Source organism: Myotis yumanensis, unplaced genomic scaffold (genome assembly GCF_028538775.1).
Source record: "Myotis yumanensis isolate MYYU_CA2020_CCGP unplaced genomic scaffold, mMyoYum1.0.hap1 SCAF_17, whole genome shotgun sequence".
Taxonomy (NCBI): Eukaryota; Metazoa; Chordata; class Mammalia; order Chiroptera; family Vespertilionidae; genus Myotis; species Myotis yumanensis.
This window is the reverse complement of record NW_027223768.1, coordinates 12,977,131-13,004,159: the sequence shown is the minus strand read 5'-3', so window position 1 is coordinate 13,004,159 and position 27,029 is coordinate 12,977,131. Positions and strand designations below refer to the sequence as shown.

The 27,029-nt window shown below is 42.0% G+C and overlaps 1 protein-coding gene across 4 annotated transcripts in view; it reads left to right on the top strand.

Moving 5' to 3' along the window:
• The window catches only part of PIP5K1A (phosphatidylinositol-4-phosphate 5-kinase type 1 alpha), a 37,900-nt gene extending 17,121 nt beyond the window's left edge, over positions 1 to 20,779 (top strand). For 2 of the 4 annotated variants that reach the window (XM_070396590.1, XM_070396593.1), the window contains 14 exons: positions 388 to 419; positions 2,650 to 2,730; positions 5,042 to 5,172; positions 5,832 to 5,949; positions 6,115 to 6,267; positions 7,300 to 7,599; positions 10,200 to 10,405; positions 11,773 to 11,856; positions 12,911 to 12,959; positions 13,160 to 13,244; positions 14,382 to 14,528; positions 14,724 to 14,853; positions 18,820 to 18,868; positions 19,142 to 19,231. In XM_070396590.1, coding sequence (XP_070252691.1) covers positions 388 to 419; positions 2,650 to 2,730; positions 5,042 to 5,172; positions 5,832 to 5,949; positions 6,115 to 6,267; positions 7,300 to 7,599; positions 10,200 to 10,405; positions 11,773 to 11,856; positions 12,911 to 12,959; positions 13,160 to 13,244; positions 14,382 to 14,528; positions 14,724 to 14,853; positions 18,820 to 18,868; positions 19,142 to 19,144 — 1,568 coding nt within the window. In that variant the 3' untranslated portion in view covers positions 19,145 to 19,231. Of the gene's footprint in view, positions 1 to 387; positions 420 to 2,649; positions 2,731 to 5,041; positions 5,173 to 5,831; positions 5,950 to 6,114; positions 6,268 to 7,299; positions 7,600 to 10,199; positions 10,406 to 11,772; positions 11,857 to 12,910; positions 12,960 to 13,159; positions 13,245 to 14,381; positions 14,529 to 14,723; positions 14,854 to 18,819; positions 18,869 to 19,141 lie in introns of those variants that run through there. The other 2 variants (XM_070396592.1, XM_070396591.1) reach the window with 2 other exon arrangements.
• Positions 20,780 to 27,029: the final 6,250 nt, after the last annotated feature.

Sequence of the window (27,029 nt, the reverse complement as noted above, 5' to 3'; positions counted from 1 at the left end):
AGGAAAAAAATATTAATCAAGCCCCAGACTTTCCAATTAGTTTTGGGTCTCTTATGCCCTTTCTCTTTCAGCCATGGTATCAAATGAGACCCTCTGACTCTGATGTATCAAGAACAGGTCTATTTCCCAGAGAAAATATGAATACTTGTGTAAGAAAAGGGACTAGAACAGGAATGGAATGTACTCAAGGGCTCTATGAATATTAGGGAGAACGAGGAAGGGACTTTTAAAATCTCTGTCCAATTGGTATCACAGAGCGAGAAGCCGGAGCTCATTGTTAGGTTTAATTTGACTCAGACCCTAATTGTTTCAGTGTGCAGGATAGAGATATCTGAGTGGGTGTGTGTACACACTTATAATTGTGTTTTGTTTATTTTTTTTTAACAGCTTCTGGAAACAAGAGAGCCATGGCATCTGAGGTAAGTTTCTTATTGATACATTAGTTCTAAAACCAGAAGGATACCTGGTTCTGACATCTTTTTTTTTTTTTTTTTAATATGTATTTTTATTGATTTTTTTACAGAGAGGAAGGGAGAGAGAGAGAAAGTTAGAAACATTGGTGAGAGAGAAACATCGATTCAGCTGCTTCCTGCACACTCCCTACTGGGGATGTGCCCGCAACCAAGGTACATGCCCTTGACTGGACTCGAACCTGGGACCCTTCATTGCGCAGGCTGACGCTCTATCCACTGAGCCAAACCGGTTAGGGCTGGTTCTGACATCTTTATTTCCCCCCGTTTAAGTATCAGCAGCTAGACAGAGTTCTTATATCTGTTTGGTGAGCTAGAAATTATGCAACTCTACTTTTGTTGCAGTTTATTTATTTTAATTTTTTATAAATTGTAAAGAGAGAGGAAGGGGGAAAGAGAGAAACATCAATTTGTTGTTCTACTTATTTATGCATTCATTGGTTGATTCTTTTATATATATATACTTTTATATATATATGTATATATATACACACACACACACACACACAAATATACTTGATTTCAGAGAGGAAGGGAGAGGGAGAGATAGAAATATCAATGATGAGAGGGAATCATTGATCGGCTGCCTCCTATATGCCCTCTCCTGGGGATCAAGCCTGCAACCTGGGCATGTGCTCTGTCCGGTAACCTCCTGGTGCATGGGTCGATGCAGTACCTCTGAGCCACATCAGCTGGGCAATTTAATACATTTTTAATGTACCAAAGAATAAATAATGTACCTAAGTGACCTGTAAACTTGCAAACAACTCCTATGAGGGAAGTACTGTAATTCATGTCTTACAGATGAGGAAAGTGAGGATTAGAGGTTCTGTAACTTGCCCAAAGTCATATAGTTAATAAGTGGGATTGATAAGTGTAGGATTCAGACCCAGACAATCCAACACTAAAACCTACTCTTTTTTTTTTTTTTTTTGCTGTTACTGCCTCTGGTTGCACAGCTTCAGTGAATTTGAATATCTTCGTTTAACCATACAGAAGCTAAATTTCCTACTTTTTTTTTCTGTGCAGAATGTTTTCCATTTGCTTAACTTGCTTCTCAGCCCTCTTCTTGCCTCTCTCCTGGGTTGTATGACGAGGCTTCAGAATGTGGATCCTTTTGTCCTGGCAACCTGTGGGTCTCGACCCCTTTGGGGGTCGAACGACCCTTTCACAGGGGTTGCCTAAGACCATCGGAAAACACATATATAATTACATATTGTTTTTGTGATTAATCACTATGCTTTAATTATGTTCAATTTGTAACAATGAAATTGGGGGTCACCACAACATGAGGAACTCTATTAAAGGGTTGTGGCATTAGGAAGGTTGAGAACCACTGTTCTAAGAACTGTGAGGTTATATATAGATGGTTTTCTAGCACTAAGAGCCTTAGCAAGAAGTAGAACTTGAATATCAAGTCCTAAGATCGTGACATCCTATTTTCACTAGCCTTCTTGCCTTCTGGCTTGTTAACTTAATTAGCATCGACATCATGAAGAATACCTTCCTGTCTGTTGTGCTGGCATTTTGGCTGTGGGGAATAGCCTTCTAGGCTCTGCTCTACTGGTTTTACCTCTTCCTTATTTCAGGGGCTGATATATGGGTAGAAAACAAAGGCATATTATATTCTCAGGAATCTCTTCAAGGCACTGAGGCCCATACACTATCTCAGAGGAGTCATCTTATTGCCTCAGCCTTTTCATTCCTGGCCTCGCAGTACTTGCATTTGCCAGTGGCAAGATAATTTCTCATGGTAAATTCAGTTTGAGCAGTTGGTATTCAGATTAGATTGAAGGTTAGAGAGGTAGTAATTTCTGAAAGGACGCTGGTGAAAAAAAGAGGGGAACTGTGGAACTCTACTTGTAACCTGTCTTGCTTTTTTGAACTTCTCCTGTTTCCACTTTTCTTTAATTATACTCATTTTTACTTTCTGTGTTGTCATTCTGAGGACCAAAGGTGAAATATACATCCCTCGGGTTTTCTTCTGTGTTCTTTCAGCCAGTTAGTTCACTGGGAAGCAACACTGTAGCTGTGTGTTTGCATAGGGTGGGTCTTCTGAAGATTTTATAAATGTTCATAACCTAAAAAGGGTATGTTGAATGTTTTGGTTTGTCGTCATGGTAGCTGTTTGGTGTATTATGTGGGAATTATATATTAATCTTGACTCTTCTTTTTCTAGGTGCCTTATGCCCCTGGCATGTCCATCAAGAAAATAGGCCACAGAGGTGTTGATTCCTCAGGAGAGACGACATATAAAAAGGTGTGTCTGGGTGGAACCCTTTCATCTTTAGGAAGGGGTAGTCCTGTCCCCTTGATATTCTCCTTATTCTCTCCCATTTCTTGATATCCTAAGCCTTTGCACAATAGCTATTATACAACTTGGACTTTAGCGTTTACTTCACCAAGGGTGAAGTGAGATATCGTTTATCTGTATATGTATGACTAAATGAGAATGTTGTTCATGGACAAATCTGATGGTGGTTGCTATTTCGCTGAGCTGAAGAAACTGGACTTCCCTGTTAGGTATAAACAATTTTCAAGCCCTGAATGTCATTCTGCCCTTGCTTCAGGGAACCATGTTTCTCTTTTTTAAAAAAATATTTTTACTGATTTCAGAGAGGAAGGGAGAGGGAGGGAGAGATAAAAGTATCACTGATGAGAGAGAATCATTGATTGGCTGCCTTCTATACACCCTACACTGAGGATGGAGCCCACAACTGGGGCATGTGCCCTGACAATGACCTCCTGGTTCACAGGTGGAAGCTCAACCACTGAGCCACGCCAGCTGGGCGGAATCATGTCTCTTTAAGTCTTTTGATCTTTCCTCTGGTGCTGGATGTACATAAAATCAAGGCCATATCTCCCCCAGCCTGGTGATACAGACTGACATCGGGTCAGTGTTTTCCTTTGTTTCTTCTTAACAGTGTGCTTTTTAAAGATTTTCTTCACCTTAATTTTTTATTTTTTTAATCCTCACCCGAGGATGTTTTTATTGATTTTAGAGCGAGAAGAAGAGAGAGGGAGAAAGCAAGAGAAAGGGGGAGAGAGAAACATCAGTGTGAGAGAGAAACATTGATCAGTTGCCTCCTGTAGGCATCGAACCCACAACCTTTCTGTGTATGGAACCAAGCTCCAACCTACTGAGCCACACTGGTCAGGGCATGTGTTTTTTTAAAGAATGTAGTTTCAGTTGGTGAAGAGGGCCTAGAACACCTGCTTTTTGAGCTTTCTAATGGATTGGAAAGATAGTAGTACTAGCTAAGAATAGAAAATGGAACTGATGAAGGGAAAACTGGAGAAAAGCCTCTTGGGGTGATCTCAGGTCTTCGGTTCTGGACTAATTTGGAGATGCCTAGCCCTCCCCAAGGGACAGTATTCAACCTCCCATTTAGCAGCTGTGCCTTGTCTGATATAGGGCATGCAGATTTCTTGGAGTTCTGTTTCTGGCTCACATACAATATTCTTGTGTCTGTTCTCTGCCTTTATTGCATTTGTCCCAAGTAATAGAGGTAGACTGACTCATTTTCAATCAGGGACCTGACTCCCTAGGAATGGGTACTGAGGCCCATGTTAACTTAACAGACATTTATTGAGCTCTTTTTATATGCCGAACATTGAGACAAAAGGGTGAGTTTCTAGTCTAATTAGAGAGGCAGACACTTAAAAATGCCAGTTATAATTTTAATGCCCAGTGAGGACTAAGTAGAAATACAAGTAATATCTAGTGAGAATTTGGGATGAGGAAAATGATGTAGAACAAAACTGTCTAATAGTACTTTCTATAGTGATTGAAATGTACTGTTTGTTACCCATTATGGTAGCCACTAGTCCTACTTGAATGTGGCTAGTAAGACTGAAGAAGCAAATTTTTAATTAACTTAAAATTAAATAGCCATGTGTGGCTAGAGGCTACTCTACTGGACAGCACATATGTAGGTGATGTGATATTTTTCCATGGGATTGGAATCCTAGATTGTAAGAGTGGGGCTCTTGCATTTGTGTTTTAACCATAGTGTGATAATTTCTGAGAAGTTTTTAGATTTAAAATTGAGTTTTTCCAGGCTTTTTCAGTTAGGAATTTTTTGTTGCTGTTTTTTGCCACTCTATTGTCCTCAGAACACCAATCAAGCCCTGCCTTAGAGGACTGAGGCTTCTATAGCTGGGTAGATAACCAGAATATTAGTTAATTTTAACTGCATCCTATATCAGATGAATAAAATGTTTGGGGGGCCCCAGATACTCTGGGGGAAGGAACTTTTGGAGTGAGACCTAAGATTGTTCTCTCAATACAATGTATCTTCCAAATATAAATATGGAGAGGAGGGAACATCTTGCCTAGCTTAGGCTGGCTAGGACAGTCCCACCTTTGCTACTCTGTATCTTTAGGCCCTTCCATTCTTTGCCAAGCTAAACTGCAATGTAAAACATGGCGATGGGGAAACTGGGTTAGGATGAACTACTTAGAAGGGCGTTTGCTTTAAGTGCTCCTTCTGGCTCTCCCTCCTGAGTTTTTACTGCTATGATTAGATTTAATCCTAGAAATTTTGCCCTTATTTCCTTTCTGTTTTCAGACAACCTCATCAGCCTTGAAAGGTGCCATTCAGTTAGGCATTACTCACACTGTAGGGAGTCTGAGTACCAAACCAGAGCGGGATGTCCTCATGCAAGACTTTTACGTGGTGGAGAGTATCTTCTTCCCCAGGTAAAGAGGTTAATGTTCAGGACAATGTCCTGGAAAGTGTGCCTTTTCATATTAACCTCAGGCCACTTTTAGGGGTTTGGGTCTAATTTAGGCATGTGTCCAATTCTTAACCTGATTTTAATCAGGGTGATATGGGACACTAGAATGTGGAGAATAGATGCTGTCCTTTGGATGTTTCCATGAGCCTCTGGCCTAAAGAATGAGCCCTAAAAAACAAAAACAAAAAACCAATTCCATGCATGTGCTCATGTTTTCATCCCCATGTTGTGCTTTTTTAAAAAAACACATTTTTTTTAAATTACTGATTTCAGAAAGGAAGGGAGAGGGAGAGAGAAAAATAGAAACATCAGTGATGAGAGAGGATCACTGATCAGCTGCCTCCTGCATGTCCCACACTGGGACCAAGCCTGCAACCCCAACATGCGTCCTTTACTGGAATCTAACCTGGGACCCTTCGGTCCGCAGGCCGATGCTCTATCCACTAAGCCAAACGGGCTAGCATCCCATGTTGTGCTTTTGTCCCACTAAGTAATGGACTCATCTAATCCCTCTGGTTCTATCAGAAGGGATGTATTGACTCTGCCTCTGGTGACTCCCAGGGTGGACTCCCTGGATAACAGGGACTGGTAATTTATGGCTTCTTCTATTTAACCCTACAGTGAAGGGAGCAACCTGACCCCTGCTCATCACTACAATGACTTTCGGTTCAAAACCTATGCACCTGTTGCTTTCCGCTACTTTCGAGAATTATTTGGTATCCGGCCTGATGATTACTTGGTAAGCTTCCGCATCTCATGACCCTGTGACTCCTATATTGGAGCCCCCTCACTCCATAGTCTTACTCTAGTTTTCTTTTGGAACAGAATTTCATCTGCAGTTGATTTCTGGTTGGGCAGGTCCTGGTATTTCTGAACTTCTTGTTGTCTTCTCTCTGGGGCTCAGTATTCCCTCTGCAGTGAGCCGCTGATTGAACTCTCCAATTCTGGGGCTAGTGGTTCCCTCTTCTACGTGTCCAGTGATGACGAATTCATCATTAAAACAGTCCAGCATAAAGAGGCGGAGTTTCTACAGAAGCTGCTTCCAGGATACTACATGGTGAGGGGAAGAGGAGCATGGCTACCTGTGTTGTCCTCTTTACTCCTGGACAAGGCTGGGGAGGCTGTCTTCTGTGGGGCAAAACAATGTCAGCACTTTTAAACCTATATTATTATTGATTTCAGAGAGGAAGGGAGAGATATAGAAACATCACAGATGAGATAATCATTAATCGGCTGCCTCCTGCACGCCCCACACTGGGGATCAAGCTCCTAACCCGGGCATGTGCCCTGACCCGGAATTAAACTGTGACCTTCTGGTTCACAGGTTGACGCTCCACCACTGAGCCATGTCCTATTTTAAGTGTTATTTGGCTTAGACTGTCCTATCCAAAGGCAAGATTTAATGATGGCCCTGGCCAGGTAGCTCAGTTGCTTAGAGTGTCGTACTGATATGTCAAGGTTGAAGGTTCTATCCCCAATCGGCACATACAAGAATCAACCAATGAATGCATAAATAACTGGGACAAACTGTAACAACAAATACTTCTCTCTCTCTCAAAATAAATAAATAAAATAATGTTTAAAAAAATTTTTTTAAAGGATGCAGTGATGATTTTGCTTTCTATTCTTAGCTCAGCTCCTACATTGGAGAATGGGGTTGTTTACTTCCCTTGACAGTACTCTATCTGATCTTACTCGACTGACTGCTCTTGGGAATTCTGGAGAAATTAGGAGACTCTCCTTTGCCTCTCATCATACACAAGAATATACTATACCAAGGGCTAAGAGTTAAGACTTTTTCAATGCTGTCTTCTCTTAAACCTCTCTTAAAGGAATATACTCATCAAACATTCAGTATCCTAACTGATTACTATATTGGAGAGTCTGTGGCTCAGCTTGGTGATGATCCCATCATTAAATGCATTGGGAAATTTCAAACAAATATGGTATATGGTGTTTGGTTATGGGCAGACAGATTGTACTTGAATCCCAAGTAATAGATGAATGAAGGTGGATGGCAGCTTTTGCCCTTGAATTTCACTGAAAGTCAGCTAAGTTACTCTCCTACTTTTTGTTTTCACGCCCTTAGAACCTCAACCAGAACCCTCGGACTTTGCTGCCTAAATTCTATGGACTGTACTGTGTGCAGGCAGGTGGTAAGAATATTCGAATTGTGGTAATGAATAACCTCTTACCACGGTCAGTTAAGATGCATATCAAATATGACCTCAAGGGCTCAACCTACAAACGACGGGCTTCCCAAAAAGAGCGAGAAAAGCCTCTCCCCACCCTTAAAGACTTGGACTTCTTACAAGACATCCCTGATGGTCTCTTTTTGGATGCTGATATGTACAATGCTCTCTGTAAGACCCTGCAGCGTGACTGTTTGGTGAGTTTGTCAGATTCCCTTCTCTCACAGACACCAAAAATCTCAATCACTAAAACAGCGTGGTTGTCCTTGGGCTTCAAATCTATGGGAGATTTGAGTGTTCCTTCACTTCATATTTCCCAGGCTTCATTTAAAATAATTTTTACACTAGATCATTGTTAAGCCTTTACATTTTTACTTCCTCTCTGTGTCTCCTCTCCCATCTGGCTTTATTTCCTTCTCTATCTACCCTGGGCTTCATAATCATACTGTCTTATTTTCATACCAGCACCATCATTCCTGAGATCTTGGTCCTGCCTGCCAAATCTAAATTTATATCTTGGAAGCTGGCTATTCTCACACAGCTGTGTGTACTGGCATCTCTGTAGATGTATGATACCCATCTCCACCTGGGCCTTCAGTTTCCCTCATCAGTCCATTTTCTATTTCTCTCAGAGAGTTCAGATAATTGGCACTCTCTTCAAATCACCTTTTAAAAATATATATTTTGACTTCAGAGAGGAAGTGAGAGGGAGAGAGAGATAGAAACATCAATGATGAAAGAGAATCATAGATTGGCTGCCTCCTGCACATCCCCTACTGGAGTCTAGCCTGAAACCAGGAATCAAACCGTGAGAGCCTGGTTCATAGGTCAATGCTCAACCACTGAGCCACATCAGCCGGACTAACCCACTTTTTTTTGCCATTTAAAACAAATTAAATTTATTGGGGTAACAGTTAATAGAATATAAATTTCAGATGTATAACTTTATAATACGACATCTGTACAGTCTATTATGTGCTTGCTACCTGAATCTAGTCTCCTGCTGTCACCGTGTATCTGATCCCCTTCCCCTTCTTTGCTCTCCCCCTCAACCCCTTTCCTGCTGGTAACCACCTTGCTGTATCTGTGAGTTTGTTTTTGTTTCTTTGTATGTTTGTCAAACCACTTTTTAACTTCCATCCCCCAGCCTTGTTTCTCAAGAAACCACCTCAACTTCCTATTCCATTCCATCCCTTTGTCCTGCCCCATCACTAACTTATAAACCATCCTTAATCTCCTTTCTTAACCAACTTGGTGGTTTATTCCAGGTCAACCCCTTTTGTCCTCTAGATCCATTTCCTCCTATTTCTTTAAGATCATGCTTCATAACTTGCTTCCTTTTCCACCTTTGGCTTCAGCCTCTACTATTTTCTTTCTACACACAAACAAGCTTACTTCTTCTATCTTAAAATTAGGAGGATTTTTTTCAATGTCTGCATTTAATGATGCTTATATTTCTTCTTTTTCTTTCTCTTTTCCTATTTCTGCCTCAACTCACTGTGTCCTGGCTTTTGTTCTCATCACTTCAGTTGAACCACTCTCCCCATTGACTACAGAAATGCCAAATAGAAAGGACTTCTAGGTTTTGTTGAATTTTCTGAAGCATTTGACAGTTAACTATTTCCACTTTTTTAACATACTTCTTTTGGTGACATCTTTCCCTATTGATTTTCTACATCTCTGGTATTTTTTTCTCTAACTGGCTTTGCTTATTCTGCATCTATTTCAGGATAATGCCTATTTTAGTTTGACTCCTTTGGTTGTAAGGACTAGGAACATAGTGAAACAAATGTTTCTTTCAAACTACACATAAGAGTCAATCCTGTTCTCTTCATCTCTTACTCCGTTCACCTACCTAAGTGGTTGAGGTATAGCACCAAAGTGAGCTCCTGGACTGGTGGGAATAAACCCTTTTTCACCCTGTTCTGGGTAGGGGACGAGTGGTGAGAACTACAGGATATGATCCAAGCTCCTTAATGCAACATATCAGACCTGTCATTGTCTTACCCCTGCCAGCCTCTCTAATCTGCCTCGCCTCGCCTTTGTATTTTATGTTTTAGAAATACCAAATTATACCTCCCTGTACATAACATGCTGTTTCATGCCTCCAGACCTTGAAATATTCTTTCCTTTATGTACTTAGACTTATTTTCTCTGTAATTTATCTTTCATAACCCTATGTATGTATTACTTCCTGACCTGTAGACTGCTCCTCAATTATGTAAGCACTTCCATTGTACACATTAGACTGTATTTATTTTCACTTTTGTTTCTCTTCCTAGATTATAACATTCTAGAGGACAGAAACTCTCTTAAGTATCTTTGTATTCCCCATTAGTAAGCACAGTGCCTATAGATGGTAGGTATTCAGTAAATATTGAACTGAATTGAAGCTGATTGTATTAGGTCTTGCAACAGATCTGCTCTTTCACAAAGTATACTTTTACCAGACCCTCCTTGTGGATTCTTTACAGCACAGATATGTATTTCTTATTCCCTTGAGAATATAATGATGTTTTTGTGAAGAGAAAAAAGGAAAGAACAAAGGGTATCTTGTGAGCTAGGCAGTTGCCTATTTTGTGTTTACTCAAATGAAAGAAAGCTGAGGGGATACAAATGAAGAGCAGCCAAGAGGAGGCTGATAGCTTTTCTCCAAGGACTAGGAGAAGAAAAGGATAATTCTGTGGTTAGCCCTAGAGGTTCACTATCAAGAATAATTGGACCAGAAAAGCTGTGAGGTCCTGAAAAAACTTCTCATGCCACCCAAGGCTCAGATCATGTTATTTCCTCCCATTAGGTGCTGCAGAGTTTCAAGATAATGGACTATAGCCTCCTGATGTCAATCCATAACATAGATCACGCACAACGAGAACCCTCAGCCCATGAAACACTATACTCAATTGATACACGCAAACCAGCTCCCCAAAAGGCTCTCTATTCCACAGCCATGGAATCTATCCAGGGCGAGGCTCGGCGAGGCGGCACCATGGAGACTGAAGACCAGTGAGTGGGCTCAGGGTCATCAGGAAAGGAGAGCATAGGCTAATAGCATTTCTTCTTCAGGAAGGGACGCAGCTTCTGCGAAGGAGTAGCCTTGATTCAGCAGTTAAGCCAACAATGTTAATGCTTACAGACTATAGAATGAGCTTTCTGTTTTTAATTTTTTTAAATATATTTTTATTGATTTCAGAGAGGAAGGGAGAGGGAGAGATAGAAACATCAATGATGAGAGAGAATCACTGGTTGGCTGCCTCCTGCATACCCCCAACTGTGGATCCAGCCCGCAACCCGGGCATATGCCCTTGACTGAGAATCTAACCTGGACCCTTCAGTCGGTAGGCTGTCGCTCTATACACTGAGCCAAACCAGCTAGGGCTATTTTTTTTTTTTTTTTTTTTTTATTGATTTTAGCCTTGGCCTGTGGCTCAGTTGGTTGGGTGTTGTCCTATGCACCAAGAGGTTACTGGTTCCATTCCTGGTCAGGGCACATGCCCAGGTTGCAATCTTCATCCCCTGTAGGGGGTATGCAGGAGGCAGCTTATCAGTGTTTCTCTCTCTCTCTCTCCCTCCCTCCCTCTCCCTTCTTCTCTAAAATCAATGAAAACATATTTCTTAAAATTTATCAATTTTAAAGAAAGAAAAGGAGAGAAAGACATCAATTTGTTGTTCCACTTATTCATGTATTCACTGTTGGATTCTTACATGTGCCCTACCAGGGATCAAACCTTGGAGTATTGGGATTATGCTTTAACCAACTGAGCTACCTAGCCAGGGCCTAGAATAAGCTTTCTTAAGAGCCTATAAGGAAAGGATGGTATCTTAAATTTGGGATTTGTAGTACACTTGGGAAGAAAAGCTATTCAAAATTAAAAGACTTGTTTTTAAAAGATCATTCAGAGTCTTAGACATGTCTGCAAATGATATTAGAATTTCATAAAAAGCAATTTATTACAGACTTATTTCCATCTATCTTATCATAATGTATCTATCAAGGATGTGTAGTTACTGAAGGGACCAGAGATGTTTTTTAGTTGGTTTCGGTTTTAAGGTATCCTTTAATATGACTCAAGAAGAGTGTCTTAGTGGGCATAGATTTAACTATGAAAGTACTGATGGAAGGAGTTTAGAGTTAATTGGGTAAATATTCCCAAAATTGCTGAGTAGGTGATTTCAGATTCTCTTTGGTGGAATTGGGGTGGGAGAGGCAGGATAGCGAGATTTGGAGAGGGTGAGGTTATAATACATACTCCAGAGTGGTCGGGTCAGAGGAAGTCTTTTACTCTTTCCCAGTTTATGGAAGATGGGACCATTATGTTTAGTTACCTGCTAGCCAAAAGATTGTCTTTCTCTTTCCCTTTTGTCTTCCTCAGTATGGGTGGCATCCCTGCCCGGAATAATAAAGGGGAAAGGCTGCTGCTTTATATCGGGATCATTGACATTCTGCAGTCTTACAGGTGAGAAACATAAGAATTCCAAATTAGGGGGCAAAGTGGATGCAGATAACCCCTCATTTCTCTTGAAGATGGGTTTGTCACGAAACTCTTCCTGATACAAGAGCAGCGAGTTATAATCTGGCTGCTTGTTTCATTGGGTGTCACGCAGTGATTTATTTTCTTTTTTTTTAATTTTTCGCTAAAAGTATTACAAAGCGTATTACATAAGTGTCCTTCCCCCCCCCCCGTGATTTATTTTCTTGATCTTTGCCTGTCTTTTGGCTTCTTTCCCCCACCACCCTCCCGAACATAACATGCCCCTCTGTGGAAAGCGGAGTCAGTTCTGGGAAGCACCAGGGTAACATATACCATTTGTCTGACTCTCTGAAAAACCTGTGAGGTGAGTCATACTTCACATTGGGTGACAGCAGGAAACATGTTCCCCTTTTCCACGACCCACAGAGGGTCACTGTGTTCTGTGAAAACTATTAATTGGTCCGTGGAACTAAGAGGCAGTGAAGTGATGGCGAGGGAAGCACTAGAAATATAGGGTGTCCAAAAATGTATATATACACATATTTTGAATAATTATAAAGGCAGTGTTTATTAAAGTACATTTCATTTTCAAAATTGAGCTATCAGCTGTTAAAGTGTACATACATTTTTTTGGGACACCCTGTACAAGACCCCAATTTTGCTCCTGTAAGGTTTCAGGTACTAAAAAGGACTGGACAGTGCTTGGTTTGCAGACTCAGAATATTATCCAATTTTAACTCCTCTCTCAGAGGCTTCCCCATCTATTCTTCTAGCTGTTCTTTCACAATAAATATTCTTATCCCTGACTTGCCAGAGACATATTAACTACCCTTTCTCTTGGGATAATTGACCTACCTAGAAACATCTTTGCTCTTATACTGAATAAGTACTACTGTGTCTATTCTTTGGAAAGCCAGTATATTAGTGGGAGTGCTTCCCCAGCCTCTGTCTTTTTAAGTGTTTCTATTACCATTGACTCTAACTCCCTAAAATAAAAAAGTATAAGGTCATGTACACTAATACACATTTTCTTTGGCAGGTTTGTTAAGAAGTTGGAGCACTCTTGGAAAGCACTGGTACATGATGGGGTGAGTAGCAATTAGCTAGAGGCTCTCCTGCCTCCCTCACTTCTGATTCGCCCCCCTCAGTTTCTTACTATCTCATTTTATTTGTGGGTTTTACCCTTCTACTAGGGTCTCAGCCTAGGGAAAGTGGCCCTTGGACTAGAGGTTCTTTTTCTGGACCTCCTCCATCTCTTAACTCTGCAGCCATCTCTTCTGCTCTGCAGGACACCGTATCGGTGCATCGCCCAGGCTTCTACGCTGAACGGTTCCAGCGCTTCATGTGCAACACAGTGTTCAAGAAGATCCCCTGTAAGTGGCTTCTACCAGATGAACCCCCAGTGGCTCCCTTCAAGAGATGAGGGGCAGGACACCTCTGTCAGGGAGCTGCCAAAGCCAGAGGCTTCTCCTGCTCTACCCACATTCCATGATAGCTGCTGCCTGTCTTTATGTCAGTCACTCTGTCTGTTCCAGTCGTTTCCAAGTTGCTCGCTGCTTTCCCCCTGGCTCTCCCTACATGTGTCATTGAGGTGAGGGACATTTTTTTGGGAAATTGGCGGGATTTCAAAAAGTATGTAGTGTGGGTGTAGGATCCATGTCACAGACCAAGCTAGGCAGAGTCAGACTTTTATGGACAGAAGTAGGCAAGGATATTACCAGTGTTCTATTTTCTGTTTATAAATTTAACGCCAAGGAGTTCTCAGACTGGGTTCAAATGGTTGAAGCATTTACTGATGTCGCTTAGCGGGTGTTCTTATTTTCTTCCCTCAACTTTTTTGATAGGAAAGTACCAGTGTTCCTCTTTCCAAACCTTTCATGCTGCTGCCACTGATAAATTCCACCTCCTCCTTCCCATCTCCTCATCACAGGCATCCCTCAGTGAGTCAGAGGACCTAGTCTCCCACACAGTCTTAAGAAATAGGGGAAAATCCTTTTACAGTCTTCTCAAAGGGATGTATAGACAAGTGTGTAAAGTGTCGTCATAGTGCCGTGTGCATAAGTACTTCAAGGATATAGAGTGAAAGGGTCATCTTTGTCAGCTTTAACTGAAGGATACTATTAAAGAATGGCGCATGGAATAGAGCAGCTGTCGCCAACCTTCGGGCCTCACGGACCAGTGGTCCATGGACCGCCGGTTGGCGACCACTGGAATAGAGAACATCTCATCAGGTGGAAGCTAAGCCATTGAGGTCGCTTGTAGAAGGGGGTGAGAGATGTATGTGTCTCCTTTTTCTAGGTTCCCCTCTTGTTTCCAAAGTGAAGTGAACTGAGATGCCCCTTCCTCTAAAAAGTAGTTCGTAGAGCCCGTCTTTGTTGATATTAACCCTTCTTCCTGCTTTGCAGAAAAACAACTTTGTGTTTGTGTTGGGGGTGCTAGCAGTTTGTACCTTGTCTTGGTGATGGTTTCTGAGGGGGGTGCTAAGTAGGCTCTCTCTTTCCCTTTTGAAGTGAAGCCCTCTCCTTCCAAAAAGTTTCGGTCTGGCTCATCTTTCTCTCGGCGAGGAGGCCCCAGCGGCAACTCCTGCATTACTTACCAGCCACCGGTCTCTGGGGAACACAAGGCACAAGTGACAACAAAGGCGGAAGTGGAGCCAGGTCAGCGCCAGGGCTGGGGTTCCCATGTGACTGGGCACTCCTTCCCTTCCTTCTGAGTCCTTATTTGCTTAGGACCTTTGCTTCCTATTCCTGTCCAGGAAAAGCCAAGTTGCTACATAATTTTCCCTGTGTTTCCCCCACCCCATTTTTTCTTCTTTTTTATTTATTGATTTTCTTCCCCTTTCTTTTTTCCAGGCGTCCACTTCGGTCGTCCTGATGTTTTACCTCAGACTCCACCTTTGGAGAAAATCAGTGAGGTCTCGACTATTCCTGACCCCTGTTTTTCACCTGTAGTTGGAGAGACTTTGCAAATGTTGTCTACAAGGTTGGTTCCTTGGCCCCTTTCTCTGTAATCTTCTCTCTCTCTCTCTCTCTCTCTCTTTAGGTCCTTAGGAACTTCCGTAACTGTTTTTTTTTCCAGAGATCATTGTCTTCTGTTCTTCACTAGACTTTTTCAGGTTCACCTTCCTTAGTGTTCATCTTTAGGGTTTAAAACGTGTGCCAACATCTCTGTACCTTTGTGGGTGGGGAAAGCTTGTGTGCGGGCTTTTCTGATAATCAGTAAAAATACCCCAGCGAGCCCTGCATCTCCTGGTGAGATAAGTGAGTTCTCCGCGTAGGATGGAAGGTTAGAGAGATTCCTAGACAGTGAACAATCTTTCAGAATAATCCAGTGTAAAGATTGTCTTTCAGTTTTGTTACCTGGTGTGTTAATTATCTGTTACAATATAATAAATTATCCCAAAACTTAGTGGCTTAAAATTAAAAATGTATGTTACAGTTTCTGTGGGTCTGGAATTTAGGTGCAGCTTAGCTGTGTCCTCTGGGTAAAGGTCTTTCATGAGGTGGTGGTCAAGCTGTTGGCTAGGGCTAGGGCCTCTTCTGAAGGCTCATTTCCAAGTTCATTTATATGGTTTTGGGCAGGATTCAGTTCTTTGTGGGTTGCTGGACTGAGAGCCTCAGTTCCTTGCTGGCTGTTGGCTAGGGCCTCCCTCAGTTCTTTGCCACATGGGCTTCTCCATAGGACAACTCAGATATCTGGCTTCCCTCAGAGTGCATGCGCCTAAGCAGAAGCCACATTCTTTCTGTCATCTAATCTCAGAATTGACATCCTACTACCTGTACTCCATGCTGTTCACTAAATCTAACCCATGCTCGAGGAAAGGATAACACAAGGGTGTGAATACCAGGAAGGCAGGACTCACTGGGAGCCATCTTAATTGTCGCTATTATAGTCCGCCCTCTGATCTCTAGTGACTCACATCCCTCCGTGTGCAAAATTCATTCCCCCTCCTGGTCTCCTAAAGTTTCATCCCATTATAGCATCAGCTCACAGTCCAGAATTTTGTTACCCAAATTCGCTCCATGTTTGAGTGAGCTCCCCAGGTATTGCTCCTTGAGTGCTGATCCTCCCAATCTGTGGACCTGTGAAATGAAGAGACAAGCTATCTTCTCACCACCCGCCCACTGTACAGTGGTGAGACAGACGTTAGATAACCCCTATACACATTCCTGTACAAAAAGATTGCGAATTTGAGGCACAGAGGAATCGATCCATAGCTACCTAAAATACAGCAAATATTCGAGTTTCTTTATCAGGTCTCAAAGCATGGGAATAATTCTCCATGACTCTCAGCTCTGTCTTTTGGACTCTCGGTTTTGCCTTCTGAGTCTTCCTAAACACTAGACTGTGTTTGCAGCTGAGTAGTTTTCTCAGCCTCCTTCTTGCCAGTAGAATTTGGGGGATCCAGTGGTCCTTTTTCATTTTGCATTGCTTTTGTTCTTTTCAGTCTAAGCTGGTGATGTTTCTACTGATAATTCTCTCAAAGATTTGGTGGACTTCCTGTGAATGTCATTTGGGTTTACTCCATTGGACAAAAACCTCAACTACAAGTACCTTCTTTTATATATATATATATATATATATGCATATATATTTATTGATTGATTTCAGAGAGAAAGGGGGAGAGGGGGGGGGAGAGAGAGAGAGAGAGAGAGAGAAACATCAGTGATGAAGAGAAAAAAATCATTGATCAGTCTCCATACTGGGGATCTAGCCTGCAACCTGGGTATGTGCCCTGACTGGGAATTGAACCATGACCTCCTGGTTCATAGGTTGACATTCAACCACTGAGCCACACCAGCCAGATAAGCCCTTTGCTTCTTAGAGATCCTGTTGTTGAGAGGATCTGTAAGGTGCATACCCTTAATCTTTTTGAATGTTTTGAATGGCCTTTTATTTATGACTGAATAGTGCTCTGAAATATCAACTTTGATTTTTCTGTGGCCTTAAAAAAACATTTTACAGCCCTGGCTGGTGTGGCTCAGTTGTTTGGACCGTCCTGTGCACTGCAGGGGTCACAGGTTCGATTTCCGTCAGCGCACATACCTGGTTGGGGCCTGTATTGGAGGCAGCCAATCAATATTTTTAACATCAGTGTTTTTTTCTCTCTCTCTCTCTCTCTCTGAAGTCAATAAAAATATATCATTGGGTGAGGATTAAAAATAAATTAAAAAACTATTTTATAGTCCATACCCATGGCTTCAACTTTAGACCACTTTTTCCTGATATTGGATTTTAGCCTTGGATTTTAGTCTTACTCTGAAGCCATTTCTTTACTTTTTTTGTTTTTAATCTTCACTGGAGGATATTTTTTCCATTGATTTTTAAAGACAGTAGAAGGGAGAAAGGGAAAGGGGGAGAGAGAGACAGACATCGATCAATTGTTTGCCTCCTCCATGCTCCCCAGGCGACCAGGGGCTGGGGATTGAACCTGTAACCCTTCTGTGCACAGGCTGATGCTCTACCACTGATCACACCGTGCAGGGCTGTAGACGCTTCTGAATTTTAGCAGTGTTTGCTATCTAGAGAGGCTCAGACTTTTCAAAACTATTGTCATATCCTGGCTTCGTTTTGTTTAATAATCCTTCCCTTAAGTTATTATTCTTCTCTCATATTTTACCATAAGCATTAAGAAGAAATCAGGCCCTGGCCAGTATTTTCCAGTGGTTAGAGCGTCAGCCCGCACATGGAAGGGTCTCAGGTTTGATTCCCGGTCGAAAGCATGTACCTGGGTTGCAGGTTTGATCCCTTGCCCCAGTTGGGGCTCAAGGCTCGTGTCTCCAATCCATGTCTCCCTTCTTCCCTCCCTCCCTCCCTCCCACTCTTCCACTGTCTCTAAAAAGCAATGGAAAAATTCCTCGAGTGAGGATTAACAAAAAAAAAAAAAAAGAGGAGTAGAAATCAGGTAGCACTATGCTTTAGAAATCTCCATAACAGGATCATCCAGTATTAGGCATATATTCTACTTAACATATAACTGCAGATGACATTGTTGCTAAACTTTGTTCCACTATATTATAAGGTTCCCCTTTCATTTTCTAATACGAGTTTTTTTCCTCACTTTCAGCTCTCATTGGCAACCCACTTGAAGTCCAAAATTCTATAATATATTTAGGTTACTTTTAAACTTTCACTAAAACTCTCCTTGAAGCTCACTTCCTTCTTCCAAAGCCACTTCCACATCTTAGATTTTTCTTACAGCAGCACTTCATTTCTTGTTATATTATTATCTATTGTTTATGACAAATTACCCCAAAACTTAGCAGCTAAAAACAACAAACATTTACCGTCTCATATTTTATGTAGCCTAAGAATCTAGGTGTGGCTTGGCTGGGTGTCTTTGGCTTAAGGTTTCTCAGGACATTACAGTCAAGCTGTTAGCCAGGGCAGTGGTCTCATCTGAAGGCTTACCCAGGGGAGGATCCGTTTCCAAGCTTATGTAGTTGTTTGCAGGATTCAGTTTGTTAGCACATGGTCCTCTTCATAGGACAGCTCACAGCATGGCAACTGGTTTTCCCAAGAGCAAACAAGTAAGAGAGCATGTACCCAAAAGGAAGCTATAGTCTTTTTGTAACCTAACCTCCAAATCGGCATCCTATCACCTGTGCTAGATTCTGTTCACTAGGAGAAAATCACTAAATCCAGCCCACACTCAAGAGAAGAGAATTACACAATGGCATGAATATCAGGCAGCAGTGATATTTGGGTGCCTACCATACCTGGGGATTGAAGACAGAAGAAGAGGGTATTAGGAAATATTTTATAGTTTCCAGAAACTAAATAGTTAATTAAAACAATATTTCTAAATCTAGTAGCTTCTTAGCCTCTTCTTTCTGAGTGCTGAATTGATTTGAAGTGAAATACAGAAAATAAACTTGAGAGGACAGTTTTTTTTTCTTTTTTATCTTCTAATTCTTTCTCTACCTCTGTTTTTCCCCCTCCTGTTAGTTCAACCCTCTTGGAAAAGCTTGAAATTGAAGAGTCAGAGTTCACCCAAGTAAGTGTCTGGGATGTGGGGGAGGTGAAGGGTATAAAGAGGATGTACTGATGGAGTGTGGAGCAGGGTGCTAATTGGCAAAGTTAGAAGGACTGGGTGCCCCCTAAATCTTGCATTTTAAAAATTTTGTTTTTGGTACCCTGTACTTGGAAATGGAGGTTGAAATAGAAGAAAACTTATTAACTCGGCCAGGCAGGTTGAAATTAGCTTGAGTTCCTTTCCTTCCTCATTTCATACTCCTCATTCTTAACTTGACACCCTTTGTCTTTTCAGTGAGCAGAAAACCTCAGAAGACCTGGAACCAGATTCTGTCTCTGTGATCTCAAGATGTCAGCCATTGCCCCAGTAATGCTGAGTTTTCTTCTTGGTCATCAAAAAAGGAGTATAATGGAAGCTAGGGTAGCTCTCCAACTCCTTTCTGAAGAACAACTTCTCCTTCCCCTTCCTCATGAATGGGCATATTGCCTTGGACAGTTGAGGAACCAGCTTCCTCTCCACTCCCGAGTTGGATAGCACAAGTTTTTAGCTGGCCAACTTGGGCTTCTACAATTGAATTGTTTTCAAACACCCATTATTTCTGCTGCAAGTGGGGCTGCTGGACTTGGTGGTTTCTTCCCTCTCATCTACCTTTCACCAGGAGCTGGACTCTCAATTTCCTCAGGACAGACTGGCTGGCACATTATCCCTACCATAGCTCTTTCTCTATGGAAGGGGAGACCCCTGTAAGCTTTGTAAAAGTTTTGGGGGAGTGAAGATGTTTAACCACCTTCCAACCTTCTTTTTTTCCTTAAAAAGGAAAAGAAAAAATAACGCACAGCACACAATTTTAAGCCAGACAGTTCAGATCAAAACTCCAGAAGTGTTGGAGAGATACCTATTCATAGGGTTTCTTCTGGAGAGCCTTGGTGTTTGAGAAGCGGAAGAGGTGATTGCTCTGCCTGGAGCAGCTCCTCTTTAACTCCTCCTCTCTTGATGAATTTCTTAAGGCTAAAGGAATGGAGAGAGTGGGACCTTGGGTAATCTTTACCCCTTTTGTTAAAACAGTGGGGCAGTCATGGGCTAGGCGATCAGGGCTCTTCTTAGGCATGATCCTACTCACTGCCAGGCCATAATGATTATTACTGTTTTGTAATTTGAAATGTATTCTGATTGTTTTTTCTAAATATGAAGACATCAAATGAATTTTAGATCCTTCTCCAAAGGAGATTTCTTCCTTATTCTTCCCACCTTTTCTAATAGTGTTATGCTGTTTGTGGGGCTGAGGTGGAGAGAGGGTCACCTGTGTTTGTTTAATAGGCAGCCCATATCTATGAAGCTAGAGAATATCTCTTAAACTCATGGGAGCCAGCAGATTCTTGCCTCGGTGAGGCCACTGCTGTGCCGCATGGCCTGCCCCTCTCTTCATGCAGAGAAGTTGGGAATGGGGGCTGTATGATCCCTCTCCTCCCCATCTCAGAGTTGCAGTTCTCCATCTGGTCCTCCTCCTCCTGTGAGGAGAAGGGGCCTGGCATCTCAGGCAGATTGTTGAATTCCCAGACTATCCTCTTCATCCCACCCCACATTGATGGTAGGTTAGCCCACACCCCGAGTAACTGTCTATATTAGACACCCTCAGCCAGACTCTGGCTGCCTGTCTTTGCTGCCATGTTCTTTTTTACAAGAAGGAAAGAAAGAATTCTTGCTAGTTTTTTTCATAATTTACTATTTATGATGTATTTAAGTGTTTTATTCAGGACAAAGTTCTGTAGGGGGTGGGAGGGAGTATTCAAGGGTCTTAGGGAAGGGAATGGGGAATGAACATTTTTATGAAGTGTCACTATTTGCCTCTACTTTGTATTGTTCAGAAACGGCAAATGCAATATAAGTGATAACTATCTGGTTTTAATGTATTAAACTTTCATCAGTTATTTAGATTTCTTGTTTCTTCTTGGTTCTTTTTCATATACCATCTGACCAAAACTTGAGCCTCCCACGCAAGCTCAAGTTCTGTTCATGTTGCCTTGAACAAATGCTGCATCCTTTCCAGCCTCAGTCTAACTCAGGCTGAGAGAAATGGCTTCATTCCCTTCCAGCCACCCCCTTCACCTTTTTTTTTTTTTTAATATATTTTTATTGATTTCAGGAAGGGAGAAGGAAAGAAACATCAATGATCAGAGAATCATTGATCGGCTGCCTCCTGCACACCCCGCACTGGGGATCGAGCCCACAACCTAGGCATGTGCCCTTGACCAGAATCGAACCCGGGACTCTTCAGTCCGCAGGCCAATGCTCTATCCACTGAGCCAGATCAGTTAAGCCCCCCTTCATCTTAACTTAAACTTGACAAGGAAAAGCTGTGAATGAATATGAAGGGAATTACTGTAGGTCTGTCGCCTTGTTGCAACCCACTTTAACTGAGGGAATTGGGAATCCAAAGCTCAAAATCTTCCTCAGGTTTCGGAGCAAAGCAGAGGGACACTGGGGAAAGCCAGCTTGAGGCTTCCCTCAAAGGGATTCCCTCCCTTTCCCTGGACATGGCCCTAGAGCAGCAATTTTCAACCTTTTTCATCTCCTGACACATATAAGTTAATTACTAAAATTCTGTGGCATATCAAAAATATATTCTACTTTTTTGCTGATCTGACAAAAATTAGGTATAATTTTGATCAATTTACACACAAAAAATATTTACTTACCCTTTTTGCTCCAAAGTGACTTTTTAAAAAATCAGGTGCTTATACTTACTTGTATATAAGCAGGGTTTCTGGTACCAAGAACTGACCAATCAGACACAGCCTTATTATGTGACATGACCAATATGATGCAACTCTATTACATGACCTATATATATAGTTCAAGACAGGGCGTTCACATTGGATTACTGTTGTGTTGGCTGTTGTCATTTTTTTATTTGACAGTCTAAGGAAAAAGAGGTCAGTGCCCTGACTAGTCAGGTATTGCATGTTTTAAAAAATTCTTTTTTTGTTGTTAATCTTCAAAGGATATTTTTCCATTGATTTTTTTTTTTTTTTTTTTAGAAAGTGGAAGGGAGGTGGGATGGAGAGAGAAACATCGATGTGAGAGAGAGACATCAATTGATGCCTCCCATATGGGCTTCCATTGGGGCTTGGGAACCTGCAACCTAGGTACATGCCCTTGACTGGGAATCAACCCATGACCCTTCGGTGGTGCTCTAACCACTGCACCACACCCGCCAGGGCATGTTTTAAAAATTCTTGGAGCACATCAGTTGAAAAAAATCACTGCCTGAGGTTGTCAGTCTTAGAAAAACATGAAGACTCCCTTACCTCTGTTTTCCTAGTGTGCTTAAGCTCGTTTTAAAATATATTTTTATTGATTTCAGAGAGAAAGGCAGAGGGAAAGAAACATCAATGATGAGAGAGAATCATTGATTGGCTGCCTCCTGCACGCCCCACACTGGGGATCACCTGTAACCTGGTAATTCAACCGTGACCTGGTTCATAGGTTGACACTCAACCACTGAGCCATGTTGGCCGGGCCAGGCTCTTTTACTGTAATGAGAACTAGACAAAAAGAGCGAGTGTTCATTCCAGGGCATATGGTGGCGTAGTTTTAGAGAAAATCAAGTTAACTAAATATTGCTCCTTTTCATACCACAATCTATGTTATCATTCTACAAATATTTATGCAGCTATTGAGCAATGCATGGGCAGTTGGAAATCAAAAGAAGTAATTGACCTTCAAGAGTTGACAGCGTCCAGGAGGAGCGTACACTTGCGTACACAAAAACATGTTAGATAAGATCTAGTTAAGGGTTTCAGTCCTCTGAATGATACAGAGCATAAAGGTGAGAGAAAGTTACAGGTTACTGTGAGCTAGAAGTGTTGGGGAAGTTTCACTGGAACACAAGGGCCTGGAGGTATGAGGATGGTCTGTTTTAGAGAACAAGGTAGAGCCCATGGTGCCTGCAACCCCAGCATATGCCCTGATAGGAATTAAATCATGACCTCCTGGTTCATAGGTCGAGGCTCAACCATTGAGCCACACCGGCCAGGCTTATCTATGTTTAGGATGCAAAAAGAGTTCAGATTACTGTCAGACAACTCGGGACCCCAGACTCATTGACCTGCTGTGCTTGCGAGGCTGGGCAGTGGGATTCTTGGAGTCTAAGCCCCAGACTGAGCCCTCCTTTAAGCTGGATAAGGAGAAAACTTTCCCTAATAGGAATTGAATCCGAACATGTTTTAGGCACAAATGGTCTTTGTGCTATTCTTGCCATTCCCTCCGCATCATGTTCATGCAACTGGTGAGTGCAGAAGGAACCCTCTTATGGTCAGTGTGTGCCTCTAGTGGTGAGCAGCAGCTACTAATTATATAGCTGTCCATTGCAATCTATTCAGATTCATCAGGACCTACTAATTAAAACGTCTACAACTAAAAGGGAAATCATGGTTTAATGTTTTACTCTTAAACATGTCGATCTCAGCTATTCTGAAAATTATTCATCGGAGTAGTCTCATTCAGAGAGGAAGTGAGAGGGAGAGAGAAACATCAGTGATGAGAGGGAATCATTGATTGACTGCCTCCTGAATGCCCCCATACTGGGGTTCGAGCCCACAACCTGGGCATGTGTCCTTGATCAGAATCAAAGTTGGGACCCTTCAGTCTGCAGGCCAATGCTCTATCCAGTGAGCCAAACCGGCTATAGAGTTCCTTCATTTTTTAAGTAAAAGATTTGCCAGTTAAAATAGATTCCAAATTAAACTGTTTATTCTTTAGTTTTTCAAGTGCACAAGAAGCAGGTCAATATCTCCTGTAATATTTTTATTTATTTTTTAAATACATTTTTATTGATTTCAGAGAGGAAGGGAGAGGGAGAGAGAGAAAAACAAACATCAATGATGAGAGAATCATTGATCAGCTGCCTCCTACATGCTCTACACTGGGGGTCAATTGAACCCACAACCCAGGCATGTGCCCCTGACCAAAATCTAACGTGGGACTCTTCAGTCCATAGGCCAACGCTTTGTCCATTGAGCCAAACCGCTAAGGCTGTGAGATTATTTTTATTATGGAAATTTCCAAATCAAGAGTAGAGTAGTATGATGAACTACCATGTACCCATCACCCAACTTCCATCAATATCTGTATAAGACCAATCTGTCTCGTCTATATTTTCTACCTACCTCTCTCCAACTTTCTCTCTGCAACTCCAAAGAATTAAGTTAAAAATAAATCCAAGACATCCTATCTTTTCATCCATAAATATTTCAACATATAACTCAAGAGATAAGGACTTTTTAAAATATATATATTTTTATTGATTTCAGAGAGGAAGGGAAAGGGAGAGAGAGATAGAAATGTCCATGATGAAAGAGAATCATTGATCAGCTGCCCCCTGAAGGCTCCCTACTGGGGATGGAGCCTGCAACCCGGGCATGTGCCCTTGACCAGAATCAAACCTGGGACCCTTCAGTCTGCAGGCTGATGCTCTATCCACTGAGCCAAACCAGCCAGGATAAAATAAGGACTTTTAAAAAACGTAACTATAACATTCTTACACCTTAAAATATGAATAATTCCTTAATAAAAATATCCAGTCAGTGGTCAAAGTTAGCCAGTGGTCTTACAAATGAATTTTTTATAAATACAATCATGTGCCACATAACATTTTCAGTTAATGACAGACTGCGTAAATAAAGGTGGCCCCATGGGATGGATTATAATGGAGCTAACAATTCCTATTGCCTAGTGACATGATAGCCATCATAATGTCACTCACATAACGCATTACTCACATGTTTGTGGTGATGCTGGTATAAACAAACCTGCACTGTCAGTTGGGTAAAAAAGTATAGCACATATAATTATGTACATTCCATAATATTTGGTAGTGATAAACAGCTGTTACTGGCTTATGTACTTAGTATACTATACTTTGTATTGTTATTTTAGAGTGTGCTCTACTTATTCAAAAAAGTTTGAGATAGCCCTGGCTTGTGTTGTTAAGTGGTTAGAGCATCAGCCCAAGCACTGAAGGGTTGCAGGTGTGTTCCTCAGCCCCGGTAGGCTATGTGAGGGAGGCAACCAATCAATCAATCAATCAATCTCACATTGCTCTTTATTTCCCCACTCCCCCACTCCCTTCCACTCTCTTTATTTTATTTATTTTTAAAATATATTTTATTGATTTTTTACAGAGAGGAAGGGAGAGGGATAGAGTTAGAAACATCCATGAGAGAGAAACATCGATCAGCTGCCTCCTGCACACCCTATACTGAGGATGTGCCCGCAACCAAGGTCCATGCCCTTGACCGGAATCGAACCTGGGACCTTTCAGTCCACAGGCCGACGCTCTAGCCACTGAGCCAAACTGGTCAGGGCCCTTCCACTCTCTTTAAAAAAAATTAATGGAAAAAATATCCTCGGGTGAGGATTAACAACAACAAAAAGTTTGCTATAAAACAGTATTCTGTGTTATGCTAGCAGCAGCCTCATACACCTCCTGTTTACCGAGTCTTTTGATTGCACCATTTATTCTTTTTTTTTTTTTTTTTTAAATTAAATCTTTATTGTTCAGATTATTACATTTGTTCCTCTTTTTTCCCCCCATAACTCCCCTCCTTCCAGCTCCCACCCCACCCTCCACCCTCACTCCCCACCCACTGTGTTCATCCATAGGTGCATGATTTTTGTCCAGTCACTTCCCGCATCTCCCACACCCCTTTTTCCCCCAAGAATAGTCAGTCTATTCCCTTTCTATGTCCCTGATTCTATTATAATCACCAGTTCATTCTGTACATCAGGTTATTTATTCACTTGATTCTTAGATTCATTTGTTGATAGATGCATATTTGTTGTTCATAATTTGTATCTTTACCTTTTTCTTCTTCTTCCTCTTCTTAAAGGATACCTTTCAGCATTTCATATAATACTGGTTTGGCGGTGATGAACTCCTTTAGCTTTTCCTTATCTGTGAAGCTCTTTATCTGACCTTCACTTCTGAATGATAGCTTTGCTGGATAAAGTAATCTTGGTTGTAGGTTCTTGGTATTCAGCACTTTGAATATTTCTTGCCATTCCCTTCTGGCCTGCAAAGTTTCTGTTGAGAAATCAGCTGACAGTCGTATGGGTATTCCCTTGTAGGTAATTGAGCCTCTTTCTCTTGCTGCTTTTAAGATTTTCTCTTTGTCTTTTGCTCTTGGCATTTTAATGATGATGTGTCTTGGTGTGGTCCTCTTTGGATTCCTTTTGTTTGGGGTTCTCTGCGCTTCTTGGACCTGTAAGTCCATTTCTTTCACCAGGTGGGGGAAGTTTTCTGCCATTATTTCTTGAAATAGGTTTTCAATATCTTGCTGTCTCTCATCTTCTGGCACTCCAATGACTCTGATATTAGACCGCTTAAAGCTGTCCCAGAGGCTCCTTACACTATCTTCACACTTTCGGATTCTTTTTTCATTTTGCTTTTCCAATTGGGTGTTTTTTGTCGAATCTTTGGTTTGATTATTGTACTCCTCTGGTCTGCTATTGGGTATAATATTCTTTATTTCAGTCCGTGTATGCTTACTTTCTAATTTCTTTATCGTAGCATCGAGGGTCTCATTAGTTTTCGTGAGGTTCTGCACAAATTTATGGCAAGCCCTCAAAATTGCGATTCTTAGCTCCATATCCTCCATTTCTGTCATGTTTTTTTGTCTCCGCATCTTTTATGCTTTCTTGGTGCACCCCCTTGTGGTCTCTGTGCGCAGTCTTGTTCTAGCCAAGCCTTAATTGTTGTAGTTAACACTAGAGGGATTTGACCCTCAGGCCGACTGGCTATAGGAATCAGCTGTGCGGAAAACGTCTGTCTTCTGGGGAGGCGCTAATCCAGCCTTTGCCTGAGGCGATCGGCAAATGGCTGTGCGCAGGCTTTGGGCGGGGCGGGATCAACAGGGCGGGCGGAGGGAGCAGTTATGGCCACGCTCAGTCCCGTTCCCAGAGGCTCTGCTTCTCAGAACCCCGGCAGCCGCTGCAAACCTCGGAGAGAAAGCTGCCCTCAGGTTCCAACTGATGCCGGGTAATCCCGCTTCTCCCGTTTGAGTCTGGGTCCCTAGAGACTCGCCCGGATCTGGAGCCCAGAGTCTGAGACTCACTCCCGACAGAAAACGACAACCGCGCCCTCAGCCACCAGCCCGCTTTCGCGCGCACCTCGGTACCTTTG